The 21,038-nt window shown below is 43.9% G+C and overlaps 1 protein-coding gene across 12 annotated transcripts in view; it reads right to left on the reverse strand.

Moving 5' to 3' along the window:
* Positions 1–21,038, reverse strand: part of GRAMD1B (GRAM domain containing 1B) — a 180,447-nt gene that overhangs the window by 45,231 nt on the left and 114,178 nt on the right. For 9 of the 12 annotated variants that reach the window (XM_081278473.1, XM_081278472.1, XM_081278465.1 and 6 more), the window contains one exon: positions 204–414. In XM_081278473.1, the coding sequence (XP_081134599.1) occupies positions 204–414 (211 nt within the window). Of the gene's footprint in view, positions 1–203; positions 415–9,232; positions 9,295–16,360; positions 16,523–21,038 lie in introns of those variants that run through there. The other 3 variants (XM_081278468.1, XM_081278477.1, XM_081278470.1) reach the window with 3 other exon arrangements.

Consider the following 21,038-nt stretch of genomic DNA (forward strand, 5'->3'; position numbering starts at 1 on the left):
GGTGGATGGAGCATCATCTTTTAATCCATGACCCCTCTAACATTAGTGCTTAGCTGGGAAGATTTTTAACTAGGGTTCTTCCTGTTCACCCTGCCCTCATCTCATGGAGAGACAACCTCTGGGACACAGGGCCCTTCAGCCATCTGAGGAAAGTGTTCTCTGCCTCCCCGACAGAGGCACGGAGTCAGCGTGGCCCAGCTCACCTTGGAATTTTTGCCACCACTCCTGCCGGACTGTGAGGAACAGCTGCGCTGCACACCCTGCTCCGGGGTGGATGGGGACTTGTCGGAGGAATGATCTGAGCCCTTCTCCACCATGGTGTCTCCGTCCTGGTTCTGCGGGGTTGGTGATCGAGACCTCTTCCGGAGGATGGGGGAGCAGGCCGGCGTGCTGCGGTTGGAGTTACTGGCAGTGCTGCAGGGACAGGTGGAGAAAGGGATGGGGTGGAAAGGGGAGGAGGAGGAAAGGTAGGCAGTCAGTGATTGCAAGCCAAAGACGGTGCAAAGGAACCAGCTCTGGGAGCCAGGGAGAGGGGCCACCCCCCATGGATTTATATACTGTAACAACACTTATGGCCAGGAGAGGGCAGTAGTGTCAATGTGAAGAGGGACGTGGGATTAGGAAGGGGCATGTAAGGAAATTAGATATTTAGATATCTGTCCATACAACTGATTATTGAGCCCAGACTTGTGTTATTAAAAAAAAAAAAAAAAAAAAAAACTGTTTAGGGAAAACAGAGCCTAGGACCTGAAGGAATCATTGGAGATCATCAAATACTGTTAGCTCATTTTACACATGCTATTTTGTTTGGACATATTTATATATTAAAATAACAATAATAATCCTATTTTTCAAGTAATTCACAGACATACTTCACTGGGATTTTAAAACATTCCATCAAAGTAGTGATGGCAAATGCCATAATCCCTGTGTTTAAAAATGAAGACCAGTGCATGGTCCTCTGATTGCAGAGGGCCTAGACACAAAACTTGGGGCTTCTGATGTCGCTCAACCACACCATATTATTTCCTTATAAGATATTCTGGTTCCTGCTTCCTCTGCCAGGAGTAGAGATTAACACTCCATATCCCCCTACCCCAAGTTCTTTTCCAGCAGTGCCTGAAACTTCCTACAACACCAAATCCAATTATACCAAGGCTGATGGTCTGTAAATGAAGTTACTAATTGACATTTAGGTTGTGTTTTCAAATGGAGTACTAGAGATACAGGAAAAAAAGGGAGATGAAATTGAATTAAGTTCTAGTGAGTGTCCTCTTTGTATTGAGAGAAGGAGAAAGGAAAAAAGATGGAAAAGGGCAAAGGTTAATTAAAAAGAGGCAGGGGAAATGGGAAAGGAAATGTGAAACTGGAAAGTCAAAGCAGCAAGGAGTAGGGCATAAGAAGGCGAGTGTCCCACACACCTAAGCAGTCTTCCTGAACAACCCAGGGAGCTACATCCCAGCTTCCCAGGAGGCGGAGGGCAGGGTGGAGGAAAATGACATTTGCATGAAGTTCCAGCTGCAAGCTCATATGTCCCACAGGGGGCCCATTTGCAATGAAAACCATTTCCCTCTAGCAACACCTTCCACTTGGGCATCCTCAGCAGAGAGAAGGTACAACAATTTCAAGCACTGAGACCAGCAAGAGTGGGGAGGAAGAGCAGGGAAGCAATGGTATGGAGAGAAGCTGGGGAAGGGAAAGGAGATCAGAGAAAGGTAAGATAAGTGGCCAGTGGATGTGGGGAGAAAAACAGGGCCCAAGGTTTTTGCTTCAGCCTAAAACAGTATGTATGTTAACATTTCATTTATAATGTCCACGGTGACTGTATTTTGGGGAAGTCCAACATGCCTCCCTCAAAAGAGGATCCTCAAAGTTCTCTTCCCATCCCCTACTACCCCATGTCCCCTCACTCTTTCAACTCAGTACAATAAACCACAGAGAAGGAAAGTTGCTCCTTGGCTTCAATTGGAGAAGTTGAGCTGTGGGAATGAAGACAATCAAGCCTCCCCACACCAGCCCTGCCCCTATGGGGAAGCCTCAGGGGCTCCCATGCAGACTCAGGGGCTCATCTGTCAGGGGAGCCTCCTTGCACTCAGGCCAATTCCAGTCCCGAGGCAAGAATCCCAGGTATACACTGTCTTCTAGGATTGCACTGTTGAAAGAACAGCCAGGATCTCCACATCCAACCCCAACTAATTTGCTCAAAATAGAACTGGAGAAAAGAGACACCAAGCACCTGGCCATCTCAGACCTAGTGGACACACGCCTCTTTTCTTTAGACAGGGACCATTTTCACTTAATTCTGCACTCTGGAATATAAAGGAGAACATTCAAAACTTCAAACCAGCTGATAATTGACTGTTGAGGAAGGATTCAAGCAAGGGGTAGGTTAAAAAAAAAAAAAAATCGAAGGCCAAGGAAATGGACTCCAACTCTCCAAAACACATGAATCTTTTGCTAAATGATCAAAATCTCTATAAGATTCCCACTTCAGCTATGCCACCCAAGGATGTGCATACCTAAAATTCTGCCTTCACCACATCAGCCAATAAAAAACTTGGACCGCCTCTTTGTTGTCTTAAGGCTTTTGACCATCTGTGTTGAAAATCTCTCTCCCCCTGGATGCCTGCACCTTTCTCCTATTCCTCTCCCTGTCTCTGTCACTAGATCCTCTCTTGCTACTCAGCCTGAAATAGTCCTTCTCCAAAGGTGAGTCCTTCACCTTTCTGACCATCTTCTCCTTTCCCTGACCTCACGCTGGCCTCTGGGCAGAGAGCCCTCTGTTACAGCCCTGCTCCCACTTTGTAGTCTGACCCAAAGACCTGCGATCATGTAGAAGTCACCTCCAGAGGGATGTCTCCTGAGTGCCTCAGATTCAAAACAGCTGCCATCCTTCCTCCCAAACCTCTTCCCACTACTGCCCATTCTCAAAAGCATTACCCATCTCTTCCATCTCACCCCACAAAAATGAGTCACCAAGTCCCCACAATATTATTTCTGTTAAGTTTCTTATCCTATCCTTCCTTTCCCCCTCCAGCGACCTCACTCAGATTCTCAGAGCTCTTGCTTGAGCTCTTTCAATAGCCTTTGCTATGGGTTAAATGTCCCCTCCAATGCCATAGTATCAAGGAGGGACCATTAAAAGGAATAACATCATGAAGATGCTGCCCTCATGAATGGATTAATACCACAAACAGAGGAATGGGTAGGAAGTAGAATGGGTTGTTATAAGTCTTCCCTCTTGATTCCTCTCTCTGACTCTTGCCAGATGGCAGTACCATCCTTTAGGACTTCCTAGCCTCTGGAATCGTGCTGCCTATAAATTATCCAGTGTGTGGTATTTTATTACCGCAACAGAAAAGAGACTAAGACAGCCTTAAGTAGCCTCCTCCTTCTCCTTCTTCAAATACAAACCAAATATCTTTCAATTCCCTATGAGCACCTCTTTAAAAAATTCAAAAATCTTCGGAATAAAATTCTGAAATTTTTACTAAAAATAAACCACACATCTTTATGTCAATACTTTCTTTCCATATATTCTCTTAAAATAAGAGTTTCCATATTCTACCCTACATATATTCCCTAAATCTCTCTCTGTGTGTGTGTGTGTGTGTGTGTGTGTGTGTGTGTGTTGCTGGGGATTGAACCCAGGGCCTTGTGCATGCAAGGCAAGCACTCTACCAACTGAGCCATATCCCCAGCCCCTTTGAATCTTAATACACATCCTCATTCTTCTGTTTCCAGACTTCCATAAACTCACTGCTTGAGCCTAAAGAGCCCTTTTACCTCCACATCTTCCTACTGGAGACCTGCCCATTCTCGGAGACCCATCTCAAATCTCACCTTCTCCAAAAATCATTTCTAACCCTCTACCACTGAGCTGACTAAAGTATTTAACACGCTGTGCCTGGCATTAAAAGGAAGCCCTGTGAGTTCCCGGAGGCACCCACCTGGGCCACCTCCCACACCAGCTGGTGTGGGGCTGTATAGGCAGACCGTTTTCAGCAGTGTCTGCTAAACTGAATCCCATCCTCATGAAGGTGTTCGTATCCAGGGCTTTAGCAAGCCCCAATTTCATTAAAGTCCACAAATCTGTGTTTCCAGCCTGTGAGCACTGATAATAGCTAAAAGTTATTCAGTGTTTTTGAGTTTCTTGCATAACATCAAGCATTTACTAAGCATTATTAACTGGAATCCTCCCAACCTACCTATGAAGTTTTAATGGATATTGTCCTATCTTTAGCTAATAAATTAAATTCTTGACAGATTAAATAATTCACACAGAATCACACAGGTAAGTGAATGACAGGACAGGATTTAAACTTTAGGCCTATCTGATTTAGGAAGCTTTATTCTTAGAACTAGGTATTCCATAATGTTTGTTTGCTGGGTGGGCAGATGGAAAGATAGATGGGTTGCTAGATGACTGCAAAGAAACAAATCAACTTCTTCCTCCCAATCTCCAACCCATTCTCTATTTTCCTCTCAAAATGAACTTCCTAAAAAGAAACTGACATTTTTGATCATCCCTCTGTTAGTCAAAGTCCCCTTAAGGTTTCCTTCCCCTTAGAATAAAATCCTACCTCTAAAGTATAGGTTCCTCCATTATTTTACACTCCCTTACTCTGCCTTTACTCAGATCATTCTCTATACAAGAAGAAATGTTTGTAACTATGTTCTATAGCAGCAAAATCACTACTAGTTTTGCTAGATTCCTAAAACTCTTCTAAAAGTTACTTCATAATTCCATAGATTTGGATGTACTACTGAGCAACTACAACCAATTCCTATATGTCTCACACACAGTTATGCCTTTCAAACAAACTCTATGCTAGGCCATGAATCCAATCCTGACAGCATTATGAATAACAGTTGCATTATATTTTTACTTCTTTTGGCCATACCAGGGATCGAACCCAGGGCCTCACACATGCTAGGCAAGTGCTCTACCACTGAGCTACATCCCCAGTCTGTACAATATATTTTTAAATCTTGGTATTTGGAAGCTGAAAGACCTTAGGCGTATTGAAAGAAGGAAACAAAGACCCATTTTAGATAGGTCATTGGAATGACGGGTACCAAAATTTAAGAATGATATATCCAACCCCCAATTTTACTTCCAAGAAACATGAGAAAGGGGTGAGGATGTAGTTCAGTAATAGAACACTTGCCTTTCATGTGTGAGGTTCTGGGTTCAATCCCCAGTAACACACAATAAATAGATAAAAAATAAAAAAGGAAGAGGGGGGGAAAGGAGGAAGAGAAACCCAAGAAATAGGAAGGTTAAGTGCCTGGCCAAGGTAATATGGTTTCATGTGGTTCTTCAGTTCCATAAATATTTACTGACCACCTGGCAGAGTGCTAGACACTGAAGTTTATGTTGAATAAGAAAGGATCCTTGTACTTGGGATATTTATAGTCAGGAGGAACTAGACATGTACTCCTCCCATTTCAATATAAAAAAGTGCTGTGAGGGGCTGGCTCAGTTGGTAAAGTGCTCACCTTTCAAGCACAAGGCCCTGGGTTCAATACCCAGCTCCACAAAAAAAGAAAGAAAGAAAAAAGATAGAAAACAGTAAAGAAAGAAAGTCTTCCTTGAATATATGGCCCTGAAACTGGGTTCGCAGAACATCTTGGAGTTAGCCAGTGAAGGGTTTGGCGACCAGGAGATGACATGATAGGACAGGAAAGCAAAGAATGTTTCCGGAAAAAAAAAGAAAAAAACAATGAACAAAGATGTGAGGGTAGTATGGAACACAAGATGTATAGCTAGGTTGCTCAAGCTACAAGATTCCTGTAATTACCAACTCCTCCAAATAATAGGTCTTCTAAGACCTCCACCACCACTTCTAGCTCAGGGCAGGGCAGGGGCCCTAGAGGCCATTCACTTATTTCCCATCTCTTTTATTTGTGATCCCTCCAAAAAAGTATTATCCCACTCCTCTTCTGGTTACTTGCTAGGAAATGGTGCTTCTTTTTTGTTGGTGCTGGGGATTGAGCCCAGGGCCTCATGCATGCAAGGCAAGCACTCTACCAACTGAGCTATATCCCCAGACCAAATGGTGCTTCCTTTAAGTCTGACCATGCTATCACAGGCCACATGTGGTCTGATCCCACTACCTATAAGCTAGGTCTTGGCTGACGTTCTTGAGAAATGGAGAAGTGTGGACAGAGGACAAAGGCTTTCTGAGGTGACTCTTTGCAGTCTCCCTACCTCCACCACAGACAAGGTGGCCACTACAACACTTTTCTTGGCTTTCTTTCCCTATCTTTATCACCAACAAGGACCTGTGGGCAGCCCTTATCAGCAAGCCAGCTCTCTGATCAGCCAGCCGTGCACTGTTCAGAACCCCAAGCAGAGCACAATGGTCAGTTGGTGTTCCAGTGTTCCTCACTAAGTCAACTTGTTTGCCTTTTCAGAAAATCATTTCTGCCCCAGATATTGTAAAATCTATACCTGTCACTCTGAAAGCCCTGTGCCTCCAACCTGCTTGGATCGCAGCAACTGCTTCCTTCCTTCCTTCACTCTTGCCATAGTGCCACCAGCCACCCCAGCCCTGGCACATTACCAATCAGATTCTGCCCCACTGCTCTGCACACCTGGACACTGAATATTCACACTTCCCTGTTATTTTAAAGTCAGCCTATGGTGATCAAATGTACGACTGTAAACATCTCAGTGCCAGGGGTACTAGTAATTCTTTTTTAAAAGGCCGCCTGATATACTCCAGACACCCCTGACTAGTAGAAAGAGAACCTAATTAGAAACTTGGAAATGCAGCCTCAATGCAACATTTGTGTGCTGGGAGATTACTGAAGGAGTACAAGGTCGAAATTAATTGTCATTCGGTGGTGTTAGAAAGCTCAGATTTGAGACACAGCTTGGCCATTTGTTTGCTGTATGATCCTGTCCCCTGAGTCTCATTTTTCTCAACAGAAAAAGAGAGACATTAATACCTGTTTCAGAGTGCTGCTGTATAATATGAAGTAGTATAACCAAATGTTGAGCACAGTACCTAATGCACAGCAAGTCTCAATAAATACTGAGTTGCTATGGTAAAGAAGGAGTTTGTTCTTTTCAGCAAAAGGCAGAAGAAACATTCTTGTCCTCTTTCCTCAGATGGCTGGTAAAGTGGAAATGCTCTGAATGCTCCCAGGCATCACTTCCAATGGGACCAGGAATATACATTCCCTAAAGTGCAGAATGCCAGCCTTACCCCATAACACCCCCAGCCAATAATTGAGAATTTCCATTAGATCATCATCAGAATTTGCATTCGGAATTAAGTACCTGAGGTGATTCTGTTGCACTATAGAGTTTGAGAACTACTATGCCCAAGGAACAATCTTTTAGGTCTCAAGGAATAAGCGGCACATCTGCACTAGGGGACAGAGACCTCTTTACAACTCCAAGTAAAACAGCCATTCAGTGTCTACTAGGTAGGTGGACTTGCTAGAACAGTAAAACCATTTTGATCGTGTCATAGGAACTGCCGGTGTAGAGGATTCTGAAGTGGAATTGATGGGGCGTGGGCAGGAGGATGTGGTTGAGAACAGCAGTACCGGATGGGACATCTTCTTCTTTTGGTGACAATTATTATTAGCACCCACAGTCATATTACAGATACCTTATCCTTCCCCCCTTTCATAGCATCTGATTAAAGCTGATTCTGATACTGTCCCCAATTCCTAACACACAATTACTCTGTTATCTAGCCACACACATCCTATCTCTATGCCAACTCTCAAGTTTCATCAATAATCCTTCCTAGTTCTTTATAATACCAGGGCAAATATCCATGTGAATTAGCCAGCTCCCTTTTGGATTTCCCATGCCCCTTGCTCAGGAATCTGAGATAGGAAGGCTACAGGTGTATTTGCATAACATTTGCATGGAATTTACATGCTGCCTGCAAATGCCTCCATCAGTAGGTTATCCAGCTACACCAGTTTCCAAGTTTCACAGTTTATGAAGACTCTCCGAAGTTGGTTAGTATTCCTTGTATTCTTATTTTTCATTCAACAGTGTTTACATTAAATGCCCTTATGCACTGAAAACCACAGTACAGTGGGTGGGAAGGGCAAACCCAACAAGGGAGTGAATGGCCCACATGGCAAATCCTAGCAAAGTCCCCAATTACCCTTGGACTCTTCTACTTAGAGAGGAAAATGCCACTTATAAAAAAATTAATCTTCCCAGGTGAGTGCAAGAGCAAGTCTCAGTGGCTTCCTCCCAAAACATACTTTTTAGGATATAAGATGAAGCAGAGGTTCAGAAGAATAACAAATGCACTGTTATTTCCCCTATGAGGACACTCGGGTGTGACACATGGTCCCGTGTGACCACAGATGGAACTTACTCTTTGTGTGCCTATTTCTTGAAATCTAAACGTGGCAGCAACTCTACCCCCGGGGTCCAGCCCCTCTAAGGGAGAAAGCCAAATTGCGCCATGTATGTCAACTTGTGATTACCTGATTGAAGAAAGGGGCTGGAGAGCTTCAAGGATGGGTGTTCCCCACTGCCCTGCCACCAACAGCAGAAGTTTTCTTCCCAGACTTACACTAATGCTGAGTGTCATCCTGGACCTCACATGCCCCACTTTGCCCCGGAATTAGCAGAAAGTTGCACTGCAGCAAGGGCAGGAAGTGAAAGAGCTCCCTGGATAAAGCCTTTCCTCCTATCACAGTTCACACAGATGCCAGCTGCAGACCCTACAGAAAACAGGATTTCACAGAGATGAACATCTTGTCCTCACTCCTTTGTTTGGGTAACTTGCTGAAATTTCCTGGGGGCTTTCCAAGTTAGGCCTTGGAATAAAGTAGACAAGGTATCCAGGGGCAGATTCTGCCTGAAATTTGGAACTGACCCCTAGAACAGGGCTGTTGTTAAAGCATCTGACGTGTTTGTAGATAGTGTGTAGATAATTGAGTACTACCTCTGAGCAATAAGCTTCACTTCTGAGTCCTTCCCTTGCCTAAGTATCTAAGGAAACTAAAACACAACAACAACAAAAAAGCTTTTTCAAAAATCTTACAAAGCCTATCCCAAACCTTTACACCCAGTTGATTAGTTGAATCTCTAGACATATACTTACTGGGGATCTACTTGCTATGGGGGAAAGTCCTAGCAGGAACTTCAGTTGTAGATGAATTTATTAACTGACTAATTAACATAAGGGCAAGGTTCATGGAAATTCTTTAGCCAAAGAGAGAAAGGCAGAAATTCAGTTACCCTTCCACTGGCATTCTTGGTCTGGAGAGATGACCGCGAAGCGAAGAGAGAGGATTGGCGGAGGGGCAAAGGCCTTTTCCTCCTGGGGCCAAAGAGGAGCGATCTCTCAACAAACACAATGACTGCAGCCTGCATCCAACCCACTCCCCCCTGGCTTTCCTGCAGCTTCTGTTCAGCGCAGAGTTTGGAATTCAATCCAGGAACAGGCATGACAAACACTATTTTTCATTTCCATGGAGACCAGAGCTTGCAATAGAACCAGGACTCCATGCCTGAAATGCCAAAACAGCCTGACCCACTTTTCCCCCCTTCCTACAAAAACAAAATAAGTTTGTTTGGGTCCTGCCCGTGGTCAGGAAAAAGCCAGCGCTGCTTTTATCTTGACGGATATTTCAAAAAGGCACAATTTATGGTCACCTTGGAAAATGCTGAGGATGCTACAGAACTGGTATCAGAAGACAGCAGGAAATCACACAACCAGAGGCAGCACCAAATCCACTCAGCTTCCCTGGCTTAACTCCTAGAGGGAAAGGGTCAAATCCTCTACCAGGAGTACTCACACCTCTCCTCTTTCTCCCTCATGTATTCCAGCCTCCTTGGGCTTTTCTCTTCCATTACCTCAATAAGATATCTATTGCCGGAAAATACTGGCACTTGTTGGTCTCTGCCTGAAACTCTAAAGTTTCAAATGCTGATTCTTTTTCAGTTTTCAGATCAAAGCTCACCTCATAGGAGCAGACTTTCTAGAAAGACCACTCTATGCAAAGTAGCCTCCGGGTCCCCAGGCAATCATTACCACATCGCCTGGTGGTTCCCCTCTCAGCACTTGTGGGAGCTGAAATGACCTTGTTTTTTGTTGTTTAGTTGTTTACCACTACAAAGAACACCCTGTGGGAGCTGGGCCTTTTCTGTAGTGCATTCCTGTGCCTCTAGGAACAAGTGGCCTACACTGGGATTGTAGGCATGTATCCCATGATAAAGGAATACGCTCTTTTTAAAAAATGGGCCCCCAGAGCTGCCTTCTGTATATCTCTAGCCTTTCGTCCTTATTCTAATTTCTGGGACCTTGAAAACTAAAATATGACATCATTTCCAGACTCCTGGCTGGCTTGTTTTTCTGTCTAGACATCAGAATATCTGGGTTTAAACTTCTGATCTCTCTGGTGCCCTTGAGAAAAATCATCATACCTACCTTTCTGTCCACCTGTGTTTCTTGTCTGTTGAATGGTTATAACCCATCTTACTGGAGTGAGAAGCTTAAAAAGCATAAACCTACTTAGTGCATCCCCAAAGTAAAGGGCCTCCTCTAATTGTTCATGCAGTGAAAAAGGTTTGTAAGTCAGATGTTAATTTCCAGGGAAGAAATTGAATCCTGTTCCTAAATTCTGTCCTTTCTACATGGCAAAGACACAGGTGAAGCCAGATTTAAAGATAGGTAGTAAATGCAGCTAGGTAAATTGGGTCTGATATCAAGTCTAACAGAGAAAAATGGAATCGAGTCTAATAAAGAAAATGGAGTCCAATCTGAGTCCAGGAAATCAGAAATTACACCTGGGAGATTGAAAAGTTAAAGTTCCCAAGGCTCCGGCCCACCCTATAGAACTGTTAATGAAGCAACTCCCCGCAGATAGGGAGGTGCTAATCAATTCACCCTAAGCCCTTCCTGCCCAGATCACTCTTCCCCCACTGCACAAACCCACCTGTTTTCCACATTTGGGCCTTTCCCACTTGCTTCCCCCAGCACAAGCAGAGGGAAATAAGCAAGATAAAGGACAGGAATGTAGGATAACAAAAGAAGACCTTAGATATAAAAGGGATGAGACCTCCCCATCCCAGGATACCTTTGGATCCCCTTCCTCCTGGGGTGGTGGAGGGCAGTCTTTCCTGCTATCCTTTAATAAAGCTTTTTACATTCCAATCTATACTTGTCTTGGAGTGTTTCTCAGGTGTCATACTTCAGCATTCGGGGAATCAAGGTAACCAGCAGTATTACGGGGTGAGAAGATGGATCGTCAAAATTCACATCCTCAGCTAGTCCCAACTTCCACAAGCTGGGACTACAGAAGATGAAGCAGAAGATGCCCGAAACCAAACATAGGAATTTACTGGTGCTTACAATTCCCTTGTCCTGAGATTTTTCAAAACAGAACAAGCACCTGATCATTTGGAAAACAGTCCTGCTGGGTTGGCTGATGTGATCTGTAATGGCCTCGGTTAGAGGGGATCCTCTCACTGGATGTAGAAATTCCCTCAGGATGTCTCTGACAATGGCCATTGCCTTGGCTTCAGATTTTCATTGACAGAGCATTCACAAGGTGGCCTCACACAGCTCTGGACAGCCCTAAGGAGACTTTCAATGTCATAGTCCTATTTCTCCATGACTCAATGATCATTATCTGCCCAGCTCTTTCTGGGTTTAACAATCTTTAGAAATTAAGCTAATCATGCTTATCCTGCATCAGTAAATGAGTATTTTCTGAGTACCTCCAACTTAACATATACAACTTTTCAACCCGAGGGCCCAGTGGGGTTTGCATGCACATAATATTAAATGTGATATTGGGTGAAGAGTAGGGATTTAATGCTTTTAAACCTGACCTTTTCAATCACAGCCAAATCTAAGCAAATTCTACCCAAAATATTTAGAAGCCTGAAAGCTCCTAAGAATGAGAGCTTGTGAAAGCAGAAAGGTGCTTATACTATCCTAGGAAGTCCCTTCCTTGAAAAAGATTTCTAATCCATTTTAAAAGATTTCCAAACCATGGAGATACCACAAGCCACTGAAACAAGGTGAGGAGGAGTTCAGCTGAATAAAACTTTAGCTTATTAAAAGTCTGGGCTCATTGAGGCCCCTCCCCAATCTTCAGCAAGAGAAATGTCACTGCTAAAACTGAAAGGAAATTTATGCAGGATCCATCCACCATCCATCCTTCCATCCATCCATCCTTCAATAAGAACCACGCTGCATGTCAGGTAATGTTCTAGACATTAGGGATATTATCTCTGCTTCTAAGAGACTGGCAATTTGGTGGCAGAGACAGATGTGTAATTAACTAATGCCATGTGATAAAAGCTGGTTGAATTCAACATCTCCCATCACCACCTGTTAAGGAAACCAGTCTATGGAACTAGGGACTAGCACACCAGGAATTAGGGGGACTTCCTGACTCAGACACCTCCCTGTGTTAAAGTGAGGGCAAACCACTCCTCTCTGAGCTTCAGCTTTTATTGTTTGAGAAAAATGAATGTAGTCACCACCTAACCTTCACAAGGATGTGAGAGGAGAATGGCAAACAATGGATTTAAAACACACTGTCTAGTCCAGAAAGCAGCAGCATCTCTGGGACAGAAGGACTCAGATCTAAATTAGGCAAAGCATCCAGACACCCATGCAGCAGCCAGGCACACAGTCAATTCAGCATTGCCAGCTTTCTCTCAGGTCGGGGTCACATACATCACCATAGGCAGCAGAGACTGGCAAAATATTGTCATATGAAGTCCCAGTGAGGCAATCAGATATGCTGGTGGGAGAAACTTGAATGACATCACTCAGTGGGCCCGTCCTTCACAGGGTTCACCTCCTTGGTATGGCTCACCTGTACAGCTAATCCCTTCCTGATCCAGCTCTCACTTATTTCAGGTTAAAGATCAAACAGAACATGACAAGGAATGACCATTATGTTAAAATTATGATAAATGTAGAATAAGGTGGACTTTAAGGGGATCCATTCATCTTCTTGACTTCAAGCAGATGCCTAAGTCACCCAAGAGGTTTTACCCTAGCTTAAAATACATTCAGGGAGGGCTGGGGTTGTGGCTCAGTGATAGAGAACTCGCCTAGCACACGCAAGGCTCTGGGTTCAGTCCTCAGCACCACATTAAAATAAATAAAATAAAGGTATTGTGTTCAAATACAACTAAAAAAAAATTTTTTTTTAAATACATTCAGGGTACAAAATCCCAGGACTTTGTCACCCTTCTCATTGTTTCCTCCTACCATCAGGAAGTTATGATTTAAAAAAAAGTTACATTGTACTTACTGTCATTTTCTTTCATTCTACCTTTCCCAGACCTAATATCAATTCAAAAACTATGACCCTCTTTGCTTTAAGGAAAATGTTTCTATTTCCTTAAACCTATTCTCAAGCCAGGTATGGTGAGACATGCCTGTAATCCCAGCTACTCCAGAGTCAGGAGGATCACAAGTTCGAGGCAAAGCTGGGTAGTTTAGTGAGACCCTGTCTCACAATAAAATAAAAAGGATGTAGCTCATTGGTAGAACACTCATGGATTCAACTCCTAGCACCACAAACAAATAAAAGATTTTTTTTAAAAAAAAAACCTATTCTCAGAAGTTAAAACTTTTTCTCCTCCAGTATCTCCACCCAATCTTTGTTTAGATTGAACTCTTATTATACTACAAGTAACAGAAGTCATTAGTTGATTTGTAAATCATTTCACCATTGGAAGACTCTGATAGTTTTTATTTTAAGTTCAGTTTCCTCACAATGGTCCTGGTCTTACCCCCATGGGAGCAATAAAACAAATCTAATTTCTCTTCCACGTGGTATTTTCACATAGCTTTTCCACTTCTCTAACCTGCTAGTCCCTCATATAACATGATCCCCTAGCACTGACTGAACTCACTCTCTTCTGAATGGAATCCGATTTATCTCAATCCCCCTTAAATTGGGGAGTCCAGAAATGGTTGTAATACTGCAGAGATGTGATCTAATTAGCTCAGAAGAGAGCAGAGAGACTGCCCCAAGCATTTAAAAATCAGAGCCTAAACCTATTTTTGTAGTCATCTTCTGAAATCAGGGGAATCTGGAATGAGTCACTTTTCTCCTATGAGTCTCTGGGTACTGTGTTGGCACCTTATATTATAGGCTAAGGAGAGCTGACTACACATGTGACCTATGTACTTACATCCTACAAGAAGCACACACATTCATCACTTCTCCCAACCAGACAAACTTGACTTCCGGTATGGTGAAGAAACCACCCAGCTCTTATCCCAACTCAGGCCATATTACAATTCTGAATGGTTGGTAAGATTATACCTAGGCTATATACAAAATCACAGATCTTAAAGAGTTTCTCTTACCTAGACAAAAATTAACATTTTTAAATACTTGAAAGAAATCAAAAGACTAACATTATGTGACATGTGAAAGTTACATGAGATTTACATAAGATTCACATTTCAGAGCCCATATGTAGTTTTATTATGAAAACAGCCATTATCATCTGTTCATAGTCAACTAACTATTCATAGTCACTTCTGCTGTACAAAGAGGGGTTGAGTAGATGTGACAGAGACAGAATGGCCCAGGAAGCCAATAATACTTACAGAAAGTTTTCCCACCCTGGTTTAACAGTACTCAGATTTGTACAGGTCTTTTCTGAAAGCCGATTTCTCCTCTGTCCCCCAGAAAAGGAACCTGTGCGTGGTGGTGCTACCCATGTAACACCCACTGGGGGAAGGAGTTGCAGGTCAGCCCCTTTCAGCAGAGAAAATTTGTAGGGCCAGGAAGGAGAGACAGCCCCTCCCCCCTAAGGTAGGATGACAAAAGTTCTGTTTCTTCATTCTTTCCCCAATTGATGGTTTCAAAGTTGCTTAAGTGCCTAAAAACTTAAATACTCAAAGTTGCTTAAGTGCCTAAAAACTTAAATACTCAGCACTCTCTCTCCAAGGTCCCCAGGATACTGCTTTCTAGTCATGGCCTTGACTTATCAGTTTCCTGCCAGGGCACCTCTATAAAACATGCCTTTCCTTGACCTTTCTCCAAGGTCAGGGTTTTTATTTCTTGGTCCTAAACAAGCACAACCTGTAGAGTGCAGTCCAAGGCAGAGCTGAGAAACATTCCTACCATTCAAGGTCAGCTTCAGGGAGATGCCAGGCAAGGCCAGAGGCCAAGGAGGGAGGGGGGTGTCCACAGAACAAGTTTGCTAGTACATGTCAGAGAAGAGGCAAAGATGCTTCCCCCAGCCTGGCTGAGGGGTTGGCTGAGGCCCCAGGGAGACAGCCAGCTCCAAAGTCCTCCCCACCCCTGCACTTCCCTAAATCAAGCAAATAACTAACAAGACAAGGAGGTGTGGGGGAGTAAGGCCCAGCCACTGGGTGTCTATTTTCTCAAAACACATGGCAAATCTCTGAGCCAAGTGCTGGCTAAGCCAAGGAAGAAACAAATCCCTTTACTTTCCCAAGTCAGGAGCTATCCACTTCCTCTTTCATCTTCTGTTTGGCTGACCAGAACCATGTGTCCCATGGCCCTCTCACTGTGAAACAAGCAGTATCTGTCCCTATCTTCCTGGCCACTGCTCTGGTCACCTCCTACCCTGTCACCTCTGGACACCCTGGAGGAAGTCAGTGAGTGGGAAACAGGAGCACATGGCCTGTCCAGCCTCCCCCAGAAGCTCCGGGCCACTTCTATGACGCACCACCAATTCAATCCCCTGCCCTTCTTTCTCCAAGTCAGAAGGCCCCAACTAAGTCTCCTGATCAAGGGGACCCCACCAGTCCCAACCCCGCTCCACCCTCCAGCCCACCCCAGGGCCACTTCTCAGTGTTCCAAAGCTCAGCTCAAGTGGTGCTTCTGGAGGAAGGAGGAGATGAAGGAGAAGAGAAAAGGCTGGGGAGGAAAAGAATGTGGCATCTCTGCAGCATGATGTCACACGCTGGCTGCTTTCAGATCCCCCAACAGAGAACAGAAGCAAGCAACATGGACTCCAGATTTACTCTGCCTCTAAAGGTTTGTGTTCTTGGCAGCCCTGAGCAGCCTGCACTAGCTGGAAATAAAAGCACACAACCAGACAGGTCCACAGCTACAGCCGCTGGGGAGGACTGGGGCGGGGAGGAGGGGCGCAACCTGGCCCCTGAACATAGCCCACCCCTTCCCAAAAATCCCACGAGGAAACAAAGATAGACTGATACACACACACACACACACACACACACACACACACAGACACACACACAAGCGTGAGCACGAGTTAGCACTAACCTGGAAGCCATTAGGAACGGTAGCAGAGTGCAGTGCAGAGAGGAACTCATTCATTCATGCATTGGGCAGTGGGGGGCGGGGGCAGGGAGCAGGGGCCCTGAGGAGGTCGAAGGACACTCACCTCCATGCCCATCCCAAAGCCCTGTTGCTAACGGGGGAGGGGACAGGGTAGGGCTCTCATAAGCTGGGGAAGCTCCCTGGCTCTGCTGTTTTCGCACCGCTCTGGAATTTTAAGCATGGGCCCCTCTTGATTTCCTCCCCCCCCTCCTTTGGCTGTTATTTGGTGTGGTCGTGCAGCCGTACAGAAGTCCCTCTCCCAGCTCGCCCTCGCTCCCTTTCTCCCTTTCTCCCTCGGCTCCCTCACAGACAGCTGTTCTGAGCTCAGGCACGCACGCGCACAGGCGCACAGACACACTCAGACACGCACCCTCTTGCGCGCAGACACACACACACACACACACACGCACACGCACACGCACAGACACACAACGCTGCCGCCTGCCGGTTTACATAATGCAACTCTTTGGTGCAGTCGCCTTGCCGGCTCTCAATTATTCATGCTCGCTTGGAGGAGGACAAGCTGCTGGGGTTGCTGGGCGTTTATTTCCTCTGCATCCCTAAATCCGACAAAACAGGAGATGATGCTCCTGTGAGGCTCTGCTCCCTTTGCTGTCACCAATTATTTTCCAGATGTTACCTATTAGGTCAACTTGTATCAAGGAGGTGACACTACATAAAAACACAGGCACTGGGCTCTAAAATAGAGCTGACATCCTTCAAAGAATGACAGCTGCTCTCCCTGCCAGAACCCTGGGAATGGGGGAAAGAGGAGGCAGCACTGCAGAAGAAAATGGCTGAGGGACTCTTCAGGATAGCCCCTCCCCAGCTTCAGGGGCAACAGACTATGATGCTCCCTTCCTGAGCAGGTCAGGCTCTTACCAAGGAAAAGAATAACACTCCTGTTAAGTGCTTCCTCCATGAGAAAGCAGGGTCATCTGAGTTTTCAAATTCTAAGCTGTACCTCTTAAAATTGCATTTTCTCCACCCATTGACTGAAATGCAGGATTGGTACTCAGACACACAGCCCCAGGTATTCTATTCAGCAAGGATATTAATGAATATCTTGAAAGTCATTCACTGCTTACAAAGCACTTGAGTTCACACCAAGTCATTGAATTCCCATCACAATCATCAGATTAGGCCTTAGGGAACTAATGGATGTCTGAATCCTGAAAAAAAGGCAAAGTCCCACTGCAAGACAGAGGCTGAGCTGGGAATCCAGGTCACCTGACTCCAATCCCATGGGAGTAAACTGCCTGTGTTTTCTGTTGCTGTGACAAAATTCCAGACATAATCAACTGAAAAGATTTATTTTGGTTCATAATTTTGGAGGTTTCAGTCCATGGTTGCTTGCCCTTCTGCTTTTGGGCCTGTGGTGAGGCAGAACATCATGGTGGAAGTGTGTTGAGGAAACTTACTCATTTCACAGCAGCCAGGATGCAGGGTGGGGTGAAGGGGCAGGATCCCCAATATCCCCTAAAGGGCACACTTCCAATGACCTAACTTCCTCCCATTAGGCCCCTCCTTCTAAATGTTCCATCACCTTCCAATAGTACCACAGTTGATGAACAACTCTTAACACACTGGGGGACACTCCACATCCAAACTATAGCACTACCCAGTGCCCCAAGTGTACTTGTGAGTATTTTGAGAAAAACAGTCTTCTGTTGAGGGGAGCAGGAAGAAGTCTAAATCTAGACCAAAACCAACATTAAAAAAAAAAAAAAGAAAAGAAATTTACTTGAGAATCTTGTCAATCCATAGATCCTGATTTAGCAGATGTAGGGGAATGCCTAAGAATCACCTAACAATCCCCAGCTGATACCCATGTTGTCATACCATGAACCACACAAAGTAGCAAGGGGTTAACTTATGCATTCTCCCTCTTTGGATGTTCCTAAAGGATCATGTTTTGTCCATCTACTACAGCTCCACAGGAAAAGATGCTCAGGGTGGATAATAACTATTATTCAATGGTGTCACCTATGTCCCGCTCATCAACTTCTTGTTGAGAGGCAAAACTTCTTGGACATCTTTGGCAAAAGTTTAATTCTGGAAGTACCAAGCCCTGGAGGCTCATCATGATAGGTCTGTTCAAGATGATTTCTTCCTGCAGCCTATTGTCACAATAGCAGCCTCATGGGATCTTGGAGGTAGATGAGTTTGGGCTATTACCTAGAAGAATCTCAGCTCCAAAGAAATGCACATTGGCAGTGTCAAAGGACTAAAGAGCATCCCAGTTTTGCCCATTCTTCCTTGTTTGTCTCAAGTCTCACCTCTTCCAAAATACCTTCCTTGCTTTCAACAGACTCCTACCTGCTTTTTTCTTCACAGGATGACCTTGGACCTGGATTACATCTGAATTCAAAGCTTAATATTGCTGTTTTCTGCATGTGTAGCCCTCAGTAGGTCATTCCCCCATTCCTACCTCAGTTTCAGTTTCTATCTAGAAAAGTCAATAAATAAATAACTCCTCCTTTGTACTGTTGAATAGATAAAGAAATAAAACAAAGACAGGTAAAAGCACCCCCCAAAATTCTAATACCTCCCCCAGCTTTATAAACTAGACTACACAATTTAGAACTTTACTGAAAATTCTGTCATTCTTTCTGTTGATTTTACCCCCTTGTTAAGACCACAGGCTATTTTTTCTCAACACACAAGAGCACTAGGTACAGCACAGGTGATTAGTCAGTACCTCTGCAATGACTATTTTGTGCTCCATTAAGATGGTAAACAGGGAGTTTGGTTGAATGGCCAGAGTCCTCAACCTAGCTTCCCTTATTCACATACTAACCAAGTTAACAGTCCAGGGCCTTTCTTTCTTACTTCTATGAAATACACAGATTGATCTTTCTCCTATATTGTCCCATATTGTCAGTACTTTCATGGTTTATATGGTTAACAATAGGTAAAAATTGCCAGCTCAGGGACAGACAAATGGGACTTCAAATAAGGGTTCTATCTACTGATTCTATAATCTTTGCAAAGTGAACCACACTAAGCTTCAAATTTCTTGACCTCTAAAGTAGTCACAAAAGCAACAGTATCACATGGTTATGTGAGGATTAAATGAGGTCAATAACATAGAACACACTTTTCATTTCCTCTGACATATAACATGTATCTGTGAAATAAAGATATCATTATCTATATTGGTCAATAGCAATAGCTATTGTTAAAAAAAAAAAAGCGCACACACACACACACACACACACACACACAATGCGCGGTATCTTCCAGTGTAGATGGAGGTATTCAGAAGTCTTTGTGTCTGAAAGCAAGATAAATCTCAGTTCCATAAGATGCATGCGGTACACACGTGCTATTTCCTCAGTCACCAAATCGTTCCTCACTCATTCCCCTCAAATTGGGGAACATAAGAAAGCTGTAGACCAAACAAATCAGACTCTTGTCTGGTGTTATAAAATGTAAGCCTTTCTTTCATGATTAGTCCTGTAATACTGAGCTATAATAAAACCAAACCAGGGAGTTTGGTCAAATGGCCAGAGTCCTCAATCTAGCTTCCCTCACTCAAGTACTAACCAAATTCAGGGCCTTTCTTTCTTAAAGAGATTTATCTTTCTCCTGTATTGTCAATATTTTCATGGTTTAGATTGTAGCAAGAGTACTTTCTAAGTGCAAGGCAATTTGCTAAGCTCCTGATAAGAATGATTTCATTGAATTCTACCAATTACTTAAGAGAAGCATATACACAATCCCTATTTTTCAGATGATGGAAATAAGAGGAAGAAGGAACAATAACTTTTGTGTAGTATGTGGTTATCAAAAAGCACAGCGTGTATCTAAACATACTCAATGGGTCTGACCTAAGACCCACTCTCACCCTGTACATTGTTAGGAAAAGAATGTGCTACTGACCTGTCATTAGGCAGAAGGCAGGGGCCTTTCTGTACAGTTTGTCTATCCACCTGCAGAGTCATCCCTCCTCCCTCCCTGGCCTTCCTGGGAGAACAGCACACAGTGAGATGGCTAGTCAGGATCATAGCAAAGCTAACAGGACTTAAGGGAAACAAACTGGCACCGCCAGATTCAGTCTCCACGCTTTAACAGCTAAGCTATTTGGTGCCTGAATTCCTGAACTGCCTTTTTTAATACACGGATTTAGGAAACTGAGGTAAAAGTATCTTTTAAGGAATTAAACATTCCCTGGAGAGAGGAAGAACTGACAGTAGTTTCTATTTTCAAAAGAAAAAGAGGTTTCTGAGAGTCCTGTGCAGTGTGAAAAGCACTTCCCAGAGAGCACCCTGGAAGAATCAGAAGTAAGGAGGAAGCTGGAGTACATCAGCAAATCCCACTGAATTGAACAGTCCCATCCAACCCAGCACCGCGCAATCATATTACACAGAAACTTCATCACCCCAAGTGCTTCATAATGGTTGTTGACAAGAATCAAAGACATTGATGACAAAGGATGAAGTCCTGTTATATCTTTGAATACTCCTTGCATCACAGCGAAGACTTTTCAGAAAGGAAGTACTCCACCAACATTTTAATTGAACCTGATTTTGTTAAGTTATGGGAAATAGGCAAAAATCAATTGGGCTATCATCCATGCCTATCATCCAAATCACCACCACTTTTATAAAGGATAGAGACGGAAGGAATTCCTGAAGTGTGTGGGGTGGGGGGAAAGCAGAGATCTAACATTTCAGAGAATCTTCCAGGTACTAGGCATGGATATAGGTGGTTTTACATACTTTAGTTTTGAATAAAAT

This window comes from Spermophilus citellus (assembly GCF_964194105.1).
Source record: "Spermophilus citellus genome assembly, chromosome: 2".
Classification (NCBI taxonomy): Eukaryota; Metazoa; Chordata; class Mammalia; order Rodentia; family Sciuridae; genus Spermophilus; species Spermophilus citellus.